At 58.4% G+C, this 18028-nt stretch overlaps 11 protein-coding genes across 11 annotated transcripts; 7 read left to right on the top strand and 4 right to left on the bottom strand.

Moving 5' to 3' along the window:
• Positions 1 to 51: 51 nt before the first annotated feature.
• SDRG_10152 (hypothetical protein) lies at positions 52 to 556 on the bottom strand. The gene has a single exon (XM_008616128.1). The coding sequence runs from the start codon at positions 458 to 460 to the stop codon at positions 158 to 160; it is 303 nt and encodes a 100-aa protein (XP_008614350.1). The 5' UTR covers positions 461 to 556; the 3' UTR covers positions 52 to 157.
• A 1149-nt stretch (positions 557 to 1705) lies between these two features.
• On the bottom strand, positions 1706 to 2541 carry SDRG_10151 (30S ribosomal protein S24e). Its single transcript, XM_008616127.1, has 2 exons — positions 2133 to 2541; positions 1706 to 1962 (listed from the first exon to the last, which is right to left on the bottom strand). Exons 1-2 carry the CDS (start codon positions 2418 to 2420, stop codon positions 1837 to 1839), a joined length of 414 nt encoding a protein of 137 aa, XP_008614349.1. The 5' UTR covers positions 2421 to 2541; the 3' UTR covers positions 1706 to 1836.
• Positions 2542 to 2658: 117 nt separating this feature from the next.
• SDRG_10150 (hypothetical protein) lies at positions 2659 to 3452 on the top strand. The gene has a single exon (XM_008616126.1). It carries the CDS (start codon positions 2796 to 2798, stop codon positions 3381 to 3383), a length of 588 nt encoding a protein of 195 aa, XP_008614348.1. The 5' UTR covers positions 2659 to 2795; the 3' UTR covers positions 3384 to 3452.
• A 222-nt stretch (positions 3453 to 3674) lies between these two features.
• SDRG_10149 (hypothetical protein) lies at positions 3675 to 4995 on the top strand. Its single transcript, XM_008616125.1, has 7 exons — positions 3675 to 3738; positions 3788 to 3888; positions 3939 to 3972; positions 4016 to 4065; positions 4114 to 4177; positions 4224 to 4375; positions 4422 to 4995. Exons 1-7 carry the CDS (start codon positions 3698 to 3700, stop codon positions 4901 to 4903), a joined length of 924 nt encoding a protein of 307 aa, XP_008614347.1. The 5' UTR covers positions 3675 to 3697; the 3' UTR covers positions 4904 to 4995.
• Positions 4996 to 5117: 122 nt separating this feature from the next.
• On the bottom strand, positions 5118 to 5442 carry SDRG_10148 (60S ribosomal protein L39; the record flags this gene model as incomplete). Its single annotated transcript, XM_008616124.1, has 4 exons — positions 5118 to 5166; positions 5217 to 5320; positions 5370 to 5393; positions 5419 to 5442. The coding sequence occupies 4 exons, from the start codon at positions 5440 to 5442 to the stop codon at positions 5118 to 5120; spliced, it is 201 nt and encodes a 66-aa protein (XP_008614346.1).
• Positions 5443 to 5907: 465 nt separating this feature from the next.
• On the bottom strand, positions 5908 to 6990 carry SDRG_10147 (hypothetical protein). The gene has a single exon (XM_008616123.1). It carries the CDS (start codon positions 6898 to 6900, stop codon positions 5953 to 5955), a length of 948 nt encoding a protein of 315 aa, XP_008614345.1. The 5' UTR covers positions 6901 to 6990; the 3' UTR covers positions 5908 to 5952.
• Positions 6991 to 8905: 1915 nt separating this feature from the next.
• SDRG_10146 (hypothetical protein) lies at positions 8906 to 9809 on the top strand. Its single transcript, XM_008616122.1, has one exon. The coding sequence runs from the start codon at positions 8961 to 8963 to the stop codon at positions 9621 to 9623; it is 663 nt and encodes a 220-aa protein (XP_008614344.1). The 5' UTR covers positions 8906 to 8960; the 3' UTR covers positions 9624 to 9809.
• A 295-nt stretch (positions 9810 to 10104) lies between these two features.
• SDRG_10145 (hypothetical protein) lies at positions 10105 to 11051 on the top strand. Its single transcript, XM_008616121.1, has 3 exons — positions 10105 to 10284; positions 10331 to 10356; positions 10398 to 11051. The coding sequence occupies exons 1-3, from the start codon at positions 10223 to 10225 to the stop codon at positions 10940 to 10942; spliced, it is 633 nt and encodes a 210-aa protein (XP_008614343.1). The 5' UTR covers positions 10105 to 10222; the 3' UTR covers positions 10943 to 11051.
• A 702-nt stretch (positions 11052 to 11753) lies between these two features.
• On the top strand, positions 11754 to 12928 carry SDRG_10144 (hypothetical protein). The gene has a single exon (XM_008616120.1). The coding sequence runs from the start codon at positions 11767 to 11769 to the stop codon at positions 12868 to 12870; it is 1104 nt and encodes a 367-aa protein (XP_008614342.1). The 5' UTR covers positions 11754 to 11766; the 3' UTR covers positions 12871 to 12928.
• A 93-nt stretch (positions 12929 to 13021) lies between these two features.
• SDRG_10143 (hypothetical protein) lies at positions 13022 to 14600 on the top strand. Its single transcript, XM_008616119.1, has 4 exons — positions 13022 to 14035; positions 14084 to 14213; positions 14265 to 14453; positions 14503 to 14600. Exons 1-4 carry the CDS (start codon positions 13050 to 13052, stop codon positions 14551 to 14553), a joined length of 1356 nt encoding a protein of 451 aa, XP_008614341.1. The 5' UTR covers positions 13022 to 13049; the 3' UTR covers positions 14554 to 14600.
• A 384-nt stretch (positions 14601 to 14984) lies between these two features.
• SDRG_10142 (hypothetical protein) lies at positions 14985 to 17976 on the top strand. The gene is made up of 4 exons (XM_008616118.1): positions 14985 to 17091; positions 17140 to 17626; positions 17672 to 17804; positions 17858 to 17976. The coding sequence occupies exons 1-4, from the start codon at positions 14994 to 14996 to the stop codon at positions 17954 to 17956; spliced, it is 2817 nt and encodes a 938-aa protein (XP_008614340.1). The 5' UTR covers positions 14985 to 14993; the 3' UTR covers positions 17957 to 17976.
• The last annotated feature ends 52 nt before the right edge of the window (positions 17977 to 18028 follow it).

Here is an 18028-nt window from a genome sequence, read left to right as displayed (position 1 = left end):
GAGTGTCAGGTAATGGTCGCTGCACGTTCTAGCGAAGAGGACGCACGAATACTTGGTCATAATCATCCATTGAACAAGCCTAACACTCTAATATTGTCTGTATACGCGGACGCGGCGCGGGTGTCCAAAACGCGCAGCCTACGCGTCGTGGTCTATGCTACTGTACGACGCAGCAGCCGCCACTCGGCGGCGTCGGCGGCGGTGGCGCCTGCGTCGTCCTCGAGTAATGCGTCTGCTTGGAGTACGTGATCTCGTGCAGCGGCGTGCCGCTGTCTTGCTCGTCGACAAAGACGATCTTTCGCCCCGTGCGCGCTCGGTTCCACGGGTTCTCGTTCATAAACGAGCTCGACTGGCGCAGGCCCTCGGGTGTCTCTTCCTCGACTGCTCGCTCCGGCGTCTCGGTCCTCGTCTCGTCCATGGGCGCGATAGTAAGTGCTTGCTCCGATGCGACTTTTGCCATGTATCTTCGTCGTCCTTAGGCGCGTTCCATGTACTGCGATTCGCGACGAGTCTTCCGTGTCGTCTCGCTTGCGCCGCTTCAGCAAATGAAACCCACTATATTTGTATTCTGCTGCTGCGAAAACGCCTGCCTAATTCGAGGGCCCAACAGCTTTTTTTACTTGGCGCCGTTATCGCTTGCTTGCACGCGGCCAGCAGCGATCACCTTGGGTCGCTGCCACTGGCACGATATCGCTCCGTGTCGGACGACGCTTCGACGACGACGAGCTCGACATCACCAACATTGGCCTCGAACGAGAGCAGGAGCTATCATACCAATGAACCATTGTCGCTCGTCGACTGCAGTAGACGATTGCGTTAGAAGGACTTGAAGCTCTCTGGAGGCATCGACAGCAAAGAGCAAGCCGTGGTCCGGTGCGAATACGTTGGACGAGTCCCCATCGTCTTGGCCGACGTCGGGTTGGCCGAGGGCGCTGAGAATGGTGAGGTTTTGGTCTATGCCGCCGACGTTTGTGCTATGAAACGCAATATCATGGAACTCACCGGCGATGTCACGGCATTTACGCCCCGTCGCTGAGCGACAGTGAAAGCAAGACACTCTCCTCATGGCCACGAGCTTTGGCAGGAGGTCACCGAGTCGACCATTGCATCGTGCAATCTCGCCGCTCTTCTTTCTGCAGCGCGTTGGACCGCTGCGGTGATGCAACCAGTCGAGCCAATGAAAGTACATATACCATGGGAGCAGACTCGCAGCGACAAACAACAGACGCTGGGCGTGATCGAAGAATCGACAAGCCCACACCAGCGGAGCTCACAGGCATCGCAACAGCACTCGTTCCGGCACCACCGAGTTCACCAACATGCTATGAAGCTCCCGCTCATAGACTCGTATTTCTACTTTGAAGCCTTATTTGGACCGGTGCACTAATACCTGTTAACGCACCTCAGTTGGACGAACGATCTTGGATACGAGTGTTGTTGTTGGCTTGTAGCATCCGAGATGCGATCTCTCGCGGTTGTTGGGCGTCGCAAAGTGCGCGTCCAGTCCACGTCGGGAGCTCGAGCGAGGCCGTGAGAACGGGACCGCGGTACACTGCCATCGTCAACGATGCTGCGAGGACTACGCTGTACAATTGCATCCAAGGTCGTTCGAGAAACAAAGGCCAATGTGCAACCTGCGAACGTAGCCAAAAATGAGCTTGGTTCGTCTTAGCGCTGAAAGGAACGCAAAAAGACGAGATATAAGTAGGTTGTCACTGCGGTCGACCACATCATGTTATCCAAATCGATAGAATGATGCTAGCGAGCACACCGCGGCAACGCTCCCAACAGTAAACGATCGGGCTCCCCAAGCAGCGAACTGGATCAAGAGATCGCTTACTTGTTGGCCTTGGCGGCCTTGTGGCGAGCGATACGGCGGCCGACACCACGGACCTTCTTGCCGCGGTTCTTCGACTCCTTGATCTGCTTGCGCGAGGTCTCGACCTTGTCCTTGAGGCCTTGCTACGAAACGAAACAAACGCGCATGAGCCTATCTGTCCATGGAGTTTCATGCGTTGGACAGGACGCAGTGCGTGGCATCATCAGCGTCATCATGCATCATCACATCGAGAGAGAGATCCAACAATGACGATGCCACGTCTGCCGATGACCAAGAGGCAATTAGTACGTACGCGAATGAGGCGGTACTTGGGCTCGAACTTCTTGGCATCGTTGACCGTGTCGTAGATGAGGCAGAAGCCCGACGACTTGCCACCGCCGAAGGCCGTGCGGAAGCCGTAGAGGAACACCGTGTTGGTGTCGGCGATCTTGTACATCTTGGCGATCTTCTCCTGGAGCTCGGCCTTGGGCACGTTGGCGCGGCCCGGGTGGAGGACGTCGACGAGCATCTGGCGACGCGCGAGGAGCGCGTTGCGGAGGAACTTGCGCGTGCGGACGGTGACGGGAGCCTTGTCGGACATTTTAATTGGGGAAAATGAGCGTTTACCAATAGTGAAAACTCCCTCGGACCAAAGCGCAGAGGCCGCAACTCCAAACCAATCAATTCGGCGCCGTCTGTGCCAGCCAACCCGCGAGCCCGACCTCTCTTTGTTAATATACGCATAAACCTGTCAGAGTACATACTCCGGCTTTTGATTTATCCGGACACCGGCGCAAAGGCGAGCCGCGCTGTCTTTCCGCGTGATCTCGGGAAATAGGTGCGCATACAAAGTGCAAGGTTCGTATCAGAAAGGCCCGGTGCGCGTGTCACGCAAGCTGCACGTTCGACTACGACTTGCGTCACGTCTGGCGTTGGGAGAGTATTTGCCAATTCGCCGCCAAAGACGACGACGAGCATGTCCAAGGAAGGGTACCTCATCCGCCACGGGTCGACTGTCTCGGAGATCGTCTATGTTGTCCTCGCCGACGGCAAGGTCCGCTTCTACGACGAGCGCCACGGCGCGTTCATTGACGAGATCGGGCTCTCGAAAACCAAGTTGAAGATCCGCGGCGCGACGCCGGCCGAGGCGTACCAGTGCGACCACAGCTTCCACGTCAGCGTCTGCCGCACGCAGCTCGTCAACGGCCGGCAAAACCCGATCGGGACGCCCGAGAACTTTATGCTCTCGGCGCCGTCCAACGCCGAGCGCAAAGAATGGGGCAACGCGATCCACTCGTGGCAGCGACACTACTGGCGCGAGCCGCAGCACGCGTCGCTCAACATGAATGAGGACGAAGAAGAAGCGTACTTTCGCACGCAGTACCATTACCTCTACGACCTCCTCAAGGGCTCGCTCCGCGGCAAGTTTCTCACCAAGCGACGATCGCTCTCGGCCTCGAACCGCGACGAGGTCGGCCCGACAAAGGCCCATATCCCGCCCAAGACGGTCGATATGTCGTCGCTTCCTATCTCCATGTACTCGTACCAGCAAAAAGTATGCTAAGACCCCAATATTATCTGTGAATTAACAACAACAATCATCAACTATAAGCTTTTCCTTGCATGTCTAAGAAATAGCTCGTCTCTGCGCTTCGTCCTTCGTTGCGCAGCCGCCAAGAAGTATCTGCCGATTGCCCGGGTTGCGATCGACGAAGGCGCTGCTTGTTAGGTGACCGGCGCCAAAAGCTGCGCCAAATCTTGGCAAGTGATGTGCGACATGCCATCGGGTTGTCTGAGGACCTCTTTAACATGATATTTACAGACCTCTCAAAGCGAATACGTTGCACCAGAGTCGCTTTGTTATTTTCGAGGCCGAACATGCTGCGCCACGGACCCTTGAAGCTGACACACCTTGGCCGGTACGACAGCGAGGTTATCGCAGCGAATTGGCGCTCATCCTAGCCCTAGCCTTGCGGCGCGAGCGCAGAGCACGCTCGCCCACACGATCGTCGGCGGCACGACGCTGGATCCCTCCAAGAAGACCATCTTTATCATGCATGGCATTCTTGGTAGACGTCTGCTCGCGTGGCACCTCGTGGCTCATCTCTGTTTGGACTAGGCAACAAGGGCAACTGGGGCACGTTCTGCCGACGGTACGTTCGCACTGAGAAGAGAAGCTCCAGGGGCGGCCTGTAGCATCGTTAACACGTACCCGAACTGGCAAGTCGTCGCGATCGACCACCGCGGTACGCTCTATGAACGCTGACCCTGCATAATTGTGCGCATATTATTAGCCCACGGCGAGAGCCCGTCGTTTAGCCCGCCGCACAACCTCGGCGCGTGCGCGCAAGACGTCATGTACGTGTCTTCTTCATGTGACGCGTGGGTGATCCTGCTGCGCTAGCGACCTCTCGGATGCACTTGACGTGACGCCGGACGTTGTCGCCGGCCACTCGTTTGGTGGCAAGGTCGCCTTGACGTACCTCGACGCGTGCCGTCGCCAGCACCGCAGCGTGCCCCGTGACACGTGGGTCCTTGACGCATTGCCCGGCTGCGGTACGCACCCAGTCATCCTTGGGTGATTGACTTCACGACGTCGTAGCGCAAACCGACTATGTGGCGCGAACGCAAGAGGTCAGCTTTAGCTCGACGGACCATGTGCTTCCGGCGCTTCTCAGCGTGCCGCTGCCGATCAAGTCCAAGCGCGAGCTTGTCGCTGTCCTCGAGGCCAAGGGTTTCGAGACGGGCCAAGCGCAGTGGATGACGACCAACCTCAAGCCGACGGCCGTCAACGCCGACGAGTTTGAGTGGAAGATGGACCTCCCGGTGATCGACGTGCTCTTCAAGGCGTTCCTCGCCACCGACTGCTGGCCGATCTTGGCGCACCCGCCGCCAAGCACGTCAATCCACTTTGTCCGCGCCGAGTACAACAAGTTTTGGACGCAATCGGTGCTCAACCGGTTTGACGCGCTGCCGTCGCGCGACCGCGTCCACGTGCACTTGCTGCCCAAGTCGGACCACTGGGTGCACGTCGACAACCCGTCCGGGCTCTTTGCGCTCGTCTCGGCGAGCTTGGCGGCGTAGAGTGTAGCATCGCAGTCAAAAGTGAATCATTGTATTCTCCACTCGTCTTACGAAGTCGATAATTCCCCAAAAGCTAGTGCAAGCATGGCAAAGTACAGCGTCCAACAGAGACGAACGAGAGACACGGGTATCGCACGCAGTGGTCGAACGACGGTCCATCATCCCCCATTCATCAAAGTTAACGCATCGCTTGCCTTGCAGATTCGCTGCGCGCTTACAAGCCGAGCTTGGTGCGGCGCCAGTGGCGGCGCTTGGCGTTGTAGCTACAAGACGGATGAGCCATTCTGCGTGCACAGCCATCCTGCCACTGTACCGGATCGTGTTGCCCGTCTTGAGGCGAATCCACTGGGGAATCGGGCGGTTCTGCTTCATCTTCTTGGCGAGGATGGTCTTGGTACGGAACGACTTGTGCGAAGGCTACCATGCTCATGAGCGCCTACTCGTAGCGCTTCCGCGGCCGACGTACCATGTTCGAGCTTTTGAGGAAAAACTAGGAATGCTTTTTGGACTAATACTTCTGGCCAGTGAAAGCAGGCCATCATTCCACACCAACCACTTGCGCCGCTGCATTTCGCACTGTTTTTAAAATACCTTTGGTTTTCTATTGCCAGGGACGTATTGTTTTGCGCTGTATTTTTTATTTCACTACGTCGCATCCGCATACAAACGAGTGGGTATTAATATAAATGCGCTGTTCGCCAATCAAATGGTGCATCCGTTGTCACAGGACTATCCGGACAAACGTATACGGACAACCGGTATGTCCTTTTAGAGACTCAAGATGGCGCCACGAGTAGCCGAGATGGCGACTTGTGGAGAGGACCGCGGTGGCCGTCTGAAACCAAGAACGACTGCGAAGGGTTCTCAGCGAGAGGTAGAATCCTTGGCGAGAAGCTTCCAGCACTTTTGCTTGCACGGTCGCGTCCTCTTCCTGCACCACCGCACTGACGGTGGCGTGATACCCTGGACGGCCGCTTGCCGCTGATTCTTGGGGTGGTTGGACATATCAAGTAGCAAAGATTCATGTATTCGGATCGCTGGAATACGATTTAGAGCGCGGCAGCCAAAACGACGACAAGGGCCGCAATTAGTGACAGCGTTGTTTGTGTGGCCGCGCCGGTCTTGTTGGTATCACCCGTCGTGCTGCCCGCTTTGTCCGTGGCCACCTTGGCGCAGAGGGAGCCCGTGTACCCAGAGTTGCACTTGCAGACGCCTTCCGTGCTGCAGACGCCGTTGCCACTGCACTGGTTCGAGGCCGCGGCCGTCGAGTCGCATTGCGAGCACTGGGGACCTTTCGTGCCCGACGAGCAGCTGCATTGCTTGGAAGTCGTATCGCACGAGTTGCCCGAACCGCAGCTTCCAAAGCTGTCGCACACGTTGGACGTCGCGACATTGCAGTTGTCCGAGGACGAGAAGCCTTCGTTGCAGAGGCACTGGTATTTGCTCGAGAAGGCGACCGTCGGCGCGCATGTGCCGTGGCCGTTGCACAAAGCGCCGCCGCTCGTCGACGTGTTTCCGGCGCACGTGTCCATTTGCGTCGTCGTCAAGTTGGTGATGGCGCCGAGGTTCTGCGAGACGTAGATGCCCGAGTCGACGCACTTGTAAATGCCATTGACGATCTGGGAGACGTTGTTGGCCGTGAAGGTCGCCTGGTAGCAGTTGACGTTCGTGGAGCCGGCCGCCGAGCTGGCCGTGGACCCGTCCTTGATCGGGTTGACGCAGTTGGTGACATTGGTGAAGGCGCAGACCGGCTGGATCTTTTGGAACTTGGACGACCATGAGCTAAATGTTGGGCACTTCCCGGGCGTGTTGCCACCGCAGGTCGTGCCAATGACGCACTGCGACGCGAGCGTGATGCCAGCGATGGCCGACTGCACGGCGACGCACGTGTAGCCCGAGCCATACTGCGCGCAGTCGGGCGTCGTCTTGCACTGGCCGGGCTGCTGCGCGGTCACCAAAGTGGCAGCGAGCAGCGCAATCAACGATGTCGACTTCATGTTTCGTCAAAGAGCAAATTGCGCAATGCACCAAAGAAGAAGGTTGGACGCCGCCAAGCGAAGGATCGCGGCCGAGCGCTTCGATTGGCCACAGTTTTGTTCGCGCGTCGCTGATTGGGCGTTGCGAGTGCTATTGCTCGATTCGAGCAAAAGAGGGTTAGCCAGCTCGTCGCAGAAGCCGCGTCGGTTGCGGACGGAAGCCGCGGAAAATTGTCGCGGCCTCGGACTCGGCCAAATATGTTGTCGCGTGAGGACTGACGGGCCATACTGAGGCCAAGAGAGTCGTGTTGATCAGTCGTCCATCTGGTTGCTGGCGGCAAATAGGCTCAAAGCAACGAGAAACGAGCGACCAACCATCGCATAGTCGTTGCGCCCAAATCCGTGAGCAGGTTGGCACAAATACTGCTGAAACCGATTTCACTCAAATAACAAAGGTCGCTGAGATCTGAGTGCCTCAGCATGAGCAAGAGCAGTCCCGTGGTTGTTGTCCAAGTGGGTCGTCAAGTGCAGTCCCGTGGTGAATCACAGCAAAGCGAACAAAGCACGTTTGATACCCCTTGTTACATGTACCAGAGCAAGCAGCCCAAGCTCGTCGTCGAGCGAGGCTTCAAGTCGTAGTCTTTGCTGATTTATGAGCTGACGTGGCGCGATTTTGCACACTCGTTGTCATGCCGTGTGTGACAACCATCACAAACAATATCCACCGACACGACAATGGATGCAGTCCCGTCAACGTCGTCCCTTATGCCTCGAGTGATGGCGCCCCAGCTAACGTATTGAACATTTGTACTTGCCCATTAAGAGTTAGCTTTGGCATCTCACTTCTTACTCGTAGCCAGGGCTTGAAAATCGCGACCAAGATAAGTATGCACAAGGGTTTGATGTCTTGGTCGTGAACCACTAGTACCTCGAGTCCTACCGATGAGTAGGACGTAAGAAAATGCAGTTGAGGTTACGATCCCATTTGGCACCAGCCAGCGCAAGGGCTGAAGAGCGACGTTTGGGCCCTAAAGTGGTTGCCACAACGGCAGACGCACATCCCTGTAGACGTTTTTCTCCTGTGTCAAGTGCGCCTTGCACATCGGTCGTCTGGACGGACGAATTGATGCCAGCGGGCCTGACGTGTTGGGTCCACCAACCAGCGTTTGTGCGGAGATGAGCTGGCGCATTACAGGTACAGATGTCCTCCGTGCTGTGCCATTTGGATCGTGAGCCTTTCTTTTATGTGGTGTTATCGTGGTGCAGGGGAGACGGCCGTGTGAGTATCTCGTCTGGCGCCAGACCAGACACGCACGCACCAGATGTGTTTGGTTCTGATGCTTCTGTCCACACAAAACCAAGCCCGACGACCGTAGCTCACCAATCGCAGCGCGTCAATGACACTTCGCGTGGAACATCCGGCAGCTCAGAAGTGCCATTGCAATGGCGTACTTTCGAACCAGTGCGCAACCAACAGTGGTCACCGCTCGTAAGTGCAAGGAGGCCGGGCGTTGCCAACGCTTTCGTGCAAGGCAGCGTGTACAGCAACTCGTAATGCCGACAGTCGATAGCATTACGGCCCGCTACTGCGCTCTGGTCGTGCAGGGTGCCCGGTAAAAGCACTGGATTGGTCGGCTGCTCATGGGACAGACTCCTTTCGTGTTGACAATCAATAGTGCTGTTCCGGTGGCTCGGCTCCAACGCGTCATTGATTCCTTGAAGCCGATGATAGGCAAGCTTCTCTCTTCACGACTGGAACAGGGTGGAACGCTGTGCAGCAGCCTACCTACACTCAGACCCTGCACTAGCACCGAGAAAAAGCGCGCGCTGCAATCCGAAAAATACACTGCTTCGTACAGTGTACGTCGCATACAAACACGAGTATAAAGATGATCCGACTTTCCTATCCGGATCCGGATACAGCAAAATATCACTGCGTTGAGATTCGGCGCCGCGCGAAGAGGCCGCGGAACGCGCGGCGACAGTGCTCGCAAACGTGTGGCATAGAAGATTATCGGATGGGTACCTCAACTAATGGAGACCAGGATTACATACTTCTTGACCAGACCCTTGTCTGCGTAATGGTCATTTCCCAATTCGCGCCGAGCATGACAAAGGGCGTTCACATCAACGTCAACGTGCAGTACAAGGCGCTGCCCGGCGCCAACGTCGCCAACGTCATCCAGGTCTTCGAGTCGACGACGTGGGCCAACTTTATGGTCACGTACATTGGCCCGCACCTCAAGGCGTACACGCCCACGAGCACGACGATCCTCGCGCAGCTCCCGTCCTGGCAGGTCGCCGCGTCCGACGATGCGTGCGTCATTTGCATGTCACCGATGGACGATGACCGCATTGCGCTGCCGTGCCAGCACGCCTTTCATCACACCTGCATCCGCGAGTGGCTCTCGCGCCGCAACACGTGCCCGCACTGCCGCCACGCGTTCGAGAAGGAGCTCTCGGGCAAGTACGCGGTCTCGCGCCTCCAGACCACGCTGCTCCTGAACGACACCATCACTGCCTCGGCCTCTGTGCACGATGAGCCCGTTGGCGGCCAAACGATGAACGCAGTCGTGCAGATGACCCTCGTGCAGGCCGTGGACGCGACAAGCGCCGCCTGCGACGTTGTGGTGTGTGTGCAGGCCGAACGGCTAGCCGGCCCGTCGTCGCCCCAGAAGACAAGGAAGCGATCCTTATCGACGTCGGACGCCGCCGCGGCGCTCAAGCGCCTCCGCACGGGCTAACTTGCACCCGCTGCCCGACCCATGTAACTCTAGCCACGACGTTCTTGTCGTACGACTGCGCAGGACGTTCCGCGCACACCTGATGCTCGTCCACGGCGCCCATTTTCCGCGCGCACTGTAGTTTAGACATGTCTTTTTGCTGTGAGGTAGCATACACTGTTGAACAATAGACACGATTTCCCTTGATGGACGTGGTGGTTGTCCGATCGAAGACCATCGGCGGCAAGGCAGCTAGCTGGACACGGCCGAGGATGAACGATTGGATGAGTCGCGGGGTGGTGGGCATGGGTGCTGGCCACTGGACGCACACTCGTACAGTGTATGCATTGCCAGCAGCGAGCAACACTGTTTCAGCGGGCTATTAGTAGCATCCGATGCCGCTCCTTCAAGCGGACGCAAAGAAAAGGCGCGCATTCACCCAATGCGGCAGATCATTTGGCCGCAGTGGGCAGTGGAAGATTGCACTGCAGAGAATGATAGTGGCAGCACAGCACAACTCCGATCGACCGACCTTTCCGCCGGGCGAACGGCCAGTCTTGCATTGCAATCGCGTATGATTGGCCAAAAACCCACCAATCCGACGGTCGTTTACAAAGACGATGACGACGGTGCTGGCCGACCTCGTTGTCGAGTTCCTCGAGGTCGGGGTCCACGAATTCATGTATGCTTCTCCTGCTTGCTGCCACCGCTCACGCCCCTTGCTGTAGCTATGGCTGGCAAGTCTACCCGCCAGGTACGGCGGTCTTCTTCGCACATCTCTTCAATTTCCTTTAGAGCTCTTTGAGCGTTGTCAAAAATACAGCGTGCCCGTGCATGTGTGTCGTCATCCCGCGCTTGGCGAGTACATTCACACGATGCTTGAGAGCTGTCGCGCGTGGATCGTCGACGGGCGACTGGACAAGCTGCACGTCGCGATTCTTGCAGCGTCGGGCGAGGTCCTCGACACGTGCGTCTTTGAGGTCGGCGTCCACGCCAGCGCCAAGGGTGAGATGCCGCTTGTGGCAATTGAAGAGGCCTTTCGGAAGGCACTTGTGCACATCGCGTCGGCGCCAGCGGTGGCGGTCGCACCGGCGGGCACGCCGTTCACCAAGTCGTTTCGCTTGTATGTCGATACCTACGAAGAGAGCGCGGCGCCCGAGACAAGGGTCCAGGAGGAGCTGCAAAATTCGTGGGTGCTTACGCCAGACGAGCCGTATGTGCCAGGTCGAGCGCTGTACCCAATAGCGTCGACAGCATCCGCGCTTCCCTTGCGCCTCAACGTCTACGTCGTCCGAGAGCCGCCATTGACGGGCGAACCCAGTATGGCAACGACGCCGTGATGTAGCATTACGCGCCGAGAAACAATCCAGCCAAGTTGAACTTTGCGGTAATACTGTGTATGTACAGTGTAAAAGACACTGTATGGAAGAAAGACACCGATGTACTAGTACGGTACCGGAAGTGTAGTAGCAGTAGTAGCAGTAGCATGCTTTGTAGCGAAGATTTCTTCTCTGGGTGGCTGCCCGAGCCCCACAGAGCCACATCGCGATGCTGAATCAAGGTATCACGATGGCTACCGGCACCCATGCTGCGGCCAGTGTACCGTACAGAATCTGATTTGCGAGCGGCTTTGATCGTTGTTGGTGGCCTCCAGCGCGAGCCTCAACGATTGATCACCAGCAGACTGCGAATAGCGGAATGTTGAGCACTTCACCGCAAAGCGCAATCGACCTACGCACCCAAGACCCTGTAGTCGCTTGGTCTGCACTTCAACTACCACAATCCCATACAGTGTATTGACCACCCGCTGCTTTGGCTACAAATTTGTGAGGAGCAGCTCGCTCCGTGCAACTGCTGCACAACCCAAGCAAATGGAGCATGGAGGTCAGTCTGCAGAGCGCTTGTCGAATAACCAGGTGCAACTTTCATTCATTTCCCTGTAGTCACACCAGTTCTTGTGGGTGCTTGAGTCGACGCCGTTGCCGTCACCAGCACGCTACACGACACCTAGCCCTGTGAGCTCGAGCCAGGGACTGCCAAGCTACAGGGAAGAAAGGACAGCACGTTGCTACGGGCGCTCCACGCATCGGTCTGCCCAACCAGGCGCACAGCAAACCACGGGTCTCGGTTGCCTCGTTTGCGCGGGTAACGGTTGAGCAACCGGATGGCAGAAGAACTGCCGACGATTCCGCGTGTGGCTGGACCGATGAGCTTTGCGAGTGTGTCGGCCGTGTACCAGGGCCCACATTTGGCTTCAATCGGCGGATTCGCTGCATGGCGAGTAGCGTTCTTGAGTGCTGCGGGCGACCTGCGCCTCGCCAAGTACTACACGAACCCCAACTATGAAGACGCGGTCCTGACCGACCTTATCTCCCCGGCCAAGACCCATCTCTTGACGAGCCGCGCCGAGTGCGCCGAGCCCGAGGTGCCGAGTGGGTTGAGCGCTCGCAAGTGGGAAAAACACATGCAACGTCGCCAGGCCCGCGTGCAGGAGCGCGTCGCGCTGGCGTTGACAAAAGAAGCAGCGCACTTGAAGAGTCGCGCTTTGCGCACCGCGCGTCTGTACCTTCTCTCTGCGTTGGCGCCACCGCTGCGCTCGAAAGCCAGCGCTCTCTCAAGCCCAAGCGCGATCTGGTCGTGGCTCGACACCACGTTTCGCGGTGCACCGATCCACGCGACTGGCGCGGGACTCTTTCGCCAGCTCCAGTGCGCCATGCAGATCAAGCACATGCGCGGCGAGGACGCTATGGAGTTCTTTGAGCGCTTTGAAATCGCCGCCAACGAGTACATTGTGCCGTATCTAACCGCGGCCGGCAGTGCCAGCGATGCGACGCAGTCTTACGCCGACGTGGTGGGCGACCGCTTCCGCGTCGCGCTGCTGGCCAATGCGCTGCCCCCGCATTTGCGAGACCAGTTTGAGCAGTGGCAAGCAGGCTTTGCGCACTGGGACTACACTCGCATCAAGCAGCACGTCGTGAGTCAAATGGAAGCGGCGCATCACGCAGCACGCGCTGCCAGTCCGCCGCAGGAGCTAGTGCACGACGGGCTGCCCGTCAAGAAGGAGCCGAGCTGCAGCTTTTGCCAGTCGACGAGACATTCGGAAGCAACGTGCGTGCAGCCCACCAAGGCCAGCGCTCACGCCACCGATCAGGTGCCACCTCGCAAGCGCCGCCGACAGGTCGAAGAGCCAGCTCGGATCAAGACCGAGGGACGCGAGCGGGCGATCTCCATTGCCGACTCGTCCGACGCCCATGTCAAACGACGTTAAACGATAGGGTAAACGAATTCGAATCGCGCACTTCTGCCAAATGAAACAGCAATTCGCCATCATGCTCGTGCACGTTGGCGCGATGGGCTAAACCTGTTTAAACATGTTTTGAAGCACTGCACGCTGATTCGTCACTGTCGACCAATGGCATCGCGGTAGAGGCCAACGAAATCCAAGGGATGAGCTTGGGTGTGCCAACGACGCCGCCACCAATGCTGCTTGCGGCCATCGGCGACTTTGAGACGTGGTACGTCGGCTTCCTCGACGCAGCCGAGGAGCTCAACCTCCGCGAGTACTACACGACCAAGGAGTATGAAGACCCGGACCTCGCCGACTACATCTCGCCAGCCAAGATGCACCTCATTACGACCAATGCCGAGTTTGCCGAGCCGTACTTGCACCCCGAAGAGACCGTGGCCGCGTACGAGAACGCACTCCATCGGCGAAAGCGTCTTGTCAACGACCGCATCACGGTTGCGGTCATAGCCGAGTGCGCGGCGATCAAGACGCGCGCGGCTCGGCGCGCCGCGCAGCATTTACGCTCGGCGCTGAGTCCGGGCCTCCGCGACTGCGTACGTACGCTGCACAGTCCATACGACATGTGGAAGGCACTGCGTCAGAGAAGCGAGGACGCGACTCGGGACAGTGATCTCATCGAGCTCTTCGACCGCGTATCGTCCGTGCAGGACGATCGATACGAGTCCGCGGGTGCCTTTTGCAGCCGCTTGGAGGACGCTATTGACCGCTACACCAAGGCGCTCTTTCGACCACTGGCGGCGTCGGCAGAAGGCGATGCAGTCGTCGATCGGCTCCGAGCGACCTTGCTCGCGCAGGCCGTCGGTCCCCGCTTCCACGACACCTTGCGCGACTGGCGGCTTGGCAATCCGTCGTGGGACTATGGGAGTCTAAAGCAGTGGGTTTACACACACTGGCGCCTTCCTCCGTCCCTCCAACGCTCCGAAGGGGCCGGGCAGCAGCGCAAAAGAAAGCGTGCCCTCGACGATCTCGACAGCAATGCGGCCAACCGGCACCAGGCCTCGTCGCTGCCAGTGGCCGCGACGTGCGACGAGACACAGTACATCTCGACCGCATCCGAGATGAGCGAAAACGAGGAGGGAGATGGCAGCAGCAACAGCAAGGACGACGAGGAGCAAGGCCACGCTTGGTACCTCGCTCGAGAGCAATGGATCGACACGCTCATGTCGCTTCCTAGGTGGACAGACGGCGAATGTCAGCGTCTCGTGGAGCTCGTAGCAAGGCACGGGCGGCAGTGGACGACGGTACTTCAGAAGGGCATTTCAAACAAGATGCTGCACCCGAGCCGCACCGAGGGCAGCCTTCGGGTACAACGCTCCGAATACGCTGCTGACAGCGCTCTACGATCCTTTTTGTAGAGCAAGTACACCAAACTGTGTCACCTCGAGAAATCGTTGAACCCGCAAATGGTGTCGGGCGCTTACACGGCCGCCGAGATGGCTTTTCTCGAAAAGGCCCTCGCCAAGTACGGCAACGACGCGCCCCGCATCGCGGCCAAGGCACAAGCCAGAGGCCTTTTGGCTGGCCGCGGACTCGAAGGCATATATGTACTGTTCTTGTACGAGTCCTAGCACTTGCTGATACTCGATCTCGTAGAGAAAGCTGCAGCGAATGCGCGCGGGGATGACACCCCAAGCAATCATCTAGTCGCCTTTTGGTTCGAGCCTTTTGATATACTTGCCTTTCATTACTGTGTTGCTGTGTCGTGGGTCAAGACTATGGGTGATGACAATAAGACAGGCTTGGTTCACCACCCGTACAGACATTCGAGCATCCTAGCATAAGGTCTCTATTTGAGTGAACAGACATACACGTAGCCGCCGACTTGGACTGCTCGCCGAGCTTCCCTTATTTTCTGACCGCACAATGCACGCGTCAACAGAACAATGGCGCAAGGTGTGCTCTAGTCTGTCGCCACTGCTATCGACAATCCGCGTCAAACATGACCTCTTTGCGGTGGGGTTTGGGGTAGCGACAGCTCGTGCAGCTTGAAAAACGTAGTCATTTACCCTCTGAAATCGAAACGTTTTTTCTATTGTGACCCCGTTGTACCTGTTTAAACACCTGAGTTGGCCGAACGATCTTGGATGCGAGCGTTGTTGTTGGCAATATCTTCTTTGACGATGGCAGTGTACCGCGGTCCCGTGCTCACCGCCTGTCACGAGCTCCCGACGTGGAAGCCGGCGTTCTTGGCCGCCGCCACCATGCGCGGGCTGGACGCGTACTTTACGACGCCCGACTACCGCGACCCGACCCTCGCCGATCGCATTTCGGCTGCTACGATGGACGCCTTCACGGTGACGGCCGACTCGAGACTCCTCGAGGTGTCGCTCGACCTCCGTCGTGCCGAGCGCCGTGAAGCCGAGAAGCGCCGCGCGAGTCTTCGGGACGAGTACGTCCAGAAGTCGGTGGACCGCGCTTGCACTGTGCTCTACGCTAACGAGATGCTCGCTGCAGTGCAGCTGCTCTTCGCTGCTGTTGACAGCGCCATCTCCAGCGAGTTGCTGCACGGCGCCGGCGGGCCATACGAGATGTGGGGGCGCCTTTGCACCCTTGTCAGCAGTCCCGAGAGTCTTGCAGTCGGTCTCTGCGGCATGTTTGCCCTGCGCGTCCAGGATGGCGAAGCGCCGCGGACCTTTTTTGCGCGTCTGGAGGCGTCGACGGAGCAGTACGCGCAGTCTCTCCTTTGCCACTCGTTTGGGAAAGCCCGCTGCAGCGCCGACCCGAGGTTTGAGGCGAATGTGATGGACTTGACCAAGGTCTTGATGTTTGCACGCGCCTGGCCCGTCGACGTCACGGGCTCGTTTGAGCAGACAAAGCCTCTGTCGTACGAGCTTCTCAAGCAGCGAATGATGGCGCACCTCGACGGCGCATATTGCTTTTACTGTCACTCCAAGGAACATGTCGACGCCTTTTGCTACAACCTTGCGCAGGCGCGGCAGAAGCGCACCGTGCGGGCTGGGTACGTGCTCCCAAGTGGTTCCACGTACCCATCGATGAGCGACGCTTCTCGCCTCCAAATAACGACGCGGCGCTTTTGCACAACCTGCCAGTCGACACGCCACCGAGACGACGACTGCCCTAACCGCGACAATGGACTGGCAATGGATGCACCCAGCCACGGGTCGCCAGGTGTGATCAAAGAGGAAGACGGCGTCGTGCGTGAGGATGCCAAACATGCTCAAGATACCGACGCTGCTGCCTCGCCACATGCACACGACCGAACCCCCGAGCGCGATTGGTACGAAGGGCCGGTGCTGACGGACATGGCAGACTTCCCGCAATGGAAGCCTGCGTTCCTCGCGCGCGCCGCCTTGCACTGCTACGTCGAGTTTTACACGCTGGTCGACGCGCAAGCCAACCCGAAGCTCGTCACACCCGCCGAGCTGCGCGAGGTGCACGCCAGCGCGCGTGACGCCGAGCCACAGGCACCGTCCGAGGCTACGATCGCCGACCACGACATGCGTGTTCGTCGACGTCTTCGCCACATGCGCGGTCTCTTGCATGCGAAATATGCCGCCAAGACCTACGAGGTGGGCGAGGAGGCTGCCGCGTATCTCCGATCGGCTGTCGATGGAGCGCTCCACGGCCACTTTGAAGACGCCTCGTCGCCGTTCGAGATGTGGCAAGCCCTCTTCGGAAGCTACTGCATCAGCCCCGACGGCACCAAGGCAGCGTTGCTCGAGCACTTGGCAGCAATGACGTACTCGCCGAGGTGCAAGGCCGCGCTCTTCCTCCAGCGGCTCGAGGCGGCTGTCGCGCGCTACGCAACTTTTGCGCTTCCACCAATGTCGAGCACGCATGCAGCGCTGTACCACAGCGTCGTCGATAGCCTCAAGATGTCGTTCTTGGTGCGCGCGTTGCAGTGTCACTTGCGCAGCGACCTTGCACTGTGGCTCGCCGATGTGCCCAGCGGTGACTTTGCGCACTTGCAGTGTTGCCTCCTCACGCACGCTGCGACTCTTCCCGACACGAACGCGGAAGAGGACGTCATGTTGGTGTCACCGGCGGCGACGATGCTGGCTGCCGCGTATGAGGCGACGATGCAAGAAGACTCTCTGGCGTCGCCTCTGCACCCAGTCGAGCGTCGCTCCGTTTACCTAGCCCTACAACCCGAAAATGCCGACGCGACGACGTCATTGCCGCCGATGCAGCTATCCCGCACGTCGACCCCGCCTTTGCAGGGTACGTGTGCTTGGAGCCCCTTTGAAGCCTAAGTACATTTATCGATAGAAGCCGCCGACCGGGGTTCGCCAGAGGTGCTTTTGTCCTCGGTTGCTGCGGCCACGAAGGACGCGATTTCGAAACGACGAGAAGATGACGAATCTCGTAGTCGCACCACCTGCACCTACTGCCATGGAACCCAACACGTCGACGCAGCGTGCAAGCGCTTGGCGCAGGCGGTGCGCGACACGATCGTTCGGAGCGACTACGACCTCCCATACGGCATGACGTTTCCAGAGCTTGGCAGCGATAACCTCGTTGAGGAAGATCGCCGCTTCTGCACGTACTGCCAGTCCACACGCCACTACGACAACAAGTGCCCTATGCGCGCCAAGCACAAGAAGACAAAGTGCTTGCGCCGGGGTTACGTGGCGCCAACCAAACCCAACAACGAACGGCAGCGTACCGAGCCAGCCCCATCTACGCTGCCGCTAACGACGACCAAGAAACGCCTACGCGCCAACAGTAGCGACGGCGATGGCGTAGCTTGCAACGAGTAATGCTGGCCTTGTAGTAGTTCGAACTGACCTCGCCTGCATAGGATTTGGTCGACCGACGAGACGGCGGCGCTTGAACGCTTGGTCCAGACGCATGGACAGGACTGGGACCGTGTGCTAACTGCAGGGCACCACGACAAGACGCTCTTGCCAAGCCGCACGACAGACAGTGTTCGGGTACGGTCCATGCATGCTCCTGGGCACAGGGGCTCATGTCTCTCTCTGCGTAGACCCGAATGCGCTGGCTCGAACGGCAAGGACGCGGATCGATAGCTGACGCTGGCGACGTCGGTACCTATAGCTACGACGTGCCCCATGTGACCATTTAATGCATTGTCTTCTCAGCGTGATTTGTAGTACCTTGCGCATGCGTGCTGGACTGGCGGGCGAGGCGCGATGAC

This window comes from Saprolegnia diclina (assembly GCF_000281045.1).
Source record: "Saprolegnia diclina VS20 unplaced genomic scaffold supercont1.33, whole genome shotgun sequence".
Lineage (NCBI taxonomy): Eukaryota > Oomycota > Saprolegniomycetes > Saprolegniales > Saprolegniaceae > Saprolegnia > Saprolegnia diclina.
This window is presented reverse-complemented; position numbering and strand designations above follow the sequence as displayed.

What these genes read in the sequence shown, in the direction of transcription:
- SDRG_10152 (XM_008616128.1), bottom strand. Translation starts at nt 460, where the DNA reads ATGGCAAAAGTCGCATCGGAGCAAGCACTTACTATCGCGCCCATGGAC.
- SDRG_10151 (XM_008616127.1), bottom strand. Translation starts at nt 2,420, where the DNA reads ATGTCCGACAAGGCTCCCGTCACCGTCCGCACGCGCAAGTTCCTCCGC. An exon ending in CCAAGTACCGCCTCATTCGC is followed by an intron (nt 1,963 to 2,132) that starts GTACGTACTAAT and finishes TTCGTTTCGTAG; the next exon opens with CAAGGCCTCAAGGACAAGGT.
- SDRG_10150 (XM_008616126.1), top strand. Translation starts at nt 2,796, where the DNA reads ATGTCCAAGGAAGGGTACCTCATCCGCCACGGGTCGACTGTCTCGGAG.
- SDRG_10149 (XM_008616125.1), top strand. Translation starts at nt 3,698, where the DNA reads ATGCTGCGCCACGGACCCTTGAAGCTGACACACCTTGGCCG. An exon ending in TATCATGCATGGCATTCTTG is followed by an intron (nt 3,889 to 3,938) that starts GTAGACGTCTGC and finishes TGTTTGGACTAG; the next exon opens with GCAACAAGGGCAACTGGGGC. An exon ending in CGTCGCGATCGACCACCGCG is followed by an intron (nt 4,066 to 4,113) that starts GTACGCTCTATG and finishes GCATATTATTAG; the next exon opens with CCCACGGCGAGAGCCCGTCG.
- SDRG_10147 (XM_008616123.1), bottom strand. Translation starts at nt 6,900, where the DNA reads ATGAAGTCGACATCGTTGATTGCGCTGCTCGCTGCCACTTTGGTGACC.
- SDRG_10146 (XM_008616122.1), top strand. Translation starts at nt 8,961, where the DNA reads ATGGTCATTTCCCAATTCGCGCCGAGCATGACAAAGGGCGTTCACATC.
- SDRG_10145 (XM_008616121.1), top strand. Translation starts at nt 10,223, where the DNA reads ATGACGACGGTGCTGGCCGACCTCGTTGTCGAGTTCCTCGAGGTCGGG. An exon ending in GTCGGGGTCCACGAATTCAT is followed by an intron (nt 10,285 to 10,330) that starts GTATGCTTCTCC and finishes CCCTTGCTGTAG; the next exon opens with CTATGGCTGGCAAGTCTACC. An exon ending in CTGGCAAGTCTACCCGCCAG is followed by an intron (nt 10,357 to 10,397) that starts GTACGGCGGTCT and finishes AATTTCCTTTAG; the next exon opens with AGCTCTTTGAGCGTTGTCAA.
- SDRG_10144 (XM_008616120.1), top strand. Translation starts at nt 11,767, where the DNA reads ATGGCAGAAGAACTGCCGACGATTCCGCGTGTGGCTGGACCGATGAGC.
- SDRG_10143 (XM_008616119.1), top strand. Translation starts at nt 13,050, where the DNA reads ATGAGCTTGGGTGTGCCAACGACGCCGCCACCAATGCTGCTTGCGGCC. An exon ending in GCACCGAGGGCAGCCTTCGG is followed by an intron (nt 14,214 to 14,264) that starts GTACAACGCTCC and finishes TCCTTTTTGTAG; the next exon opens with AGCAAGTACACCAAACTGTG. An exon ending in GCGGACTCGAAGGCATATAT is followed by an intron (nt 14,454 to 14,502) that starts GTACTGTTCTTG and finishes TCGATCTCGTAG; the next exon opens with AGAAAGCTGCAGCGAATGCG.
- SDRG_10142 (XM_008616118.1), top strand. Translation starts at nt 14,994, where the DNA reads ATGCGAGCGTTGTTGTTGGCAATATCTTCTTTGACGATGGCAGTGTAC. An exon ending in GATGGCGTAGCTTGCAACGA is followed by an intron (nt 17,627 to 17,671) that starts GTAATGCTGGCC and finishes TCGCCTGCATAG; the next exon opens with GATTTGGTCGACCGACGAGA. An exon ending in GCACGACAGACAGTGTTCGG is followed by an intron (nt 17,805 to 17,857) that starts GTACGGTCCATG and finishes CTCTCTGCGTAG; the next exon opens with ACCCGAATGCGCTGGCTCGA.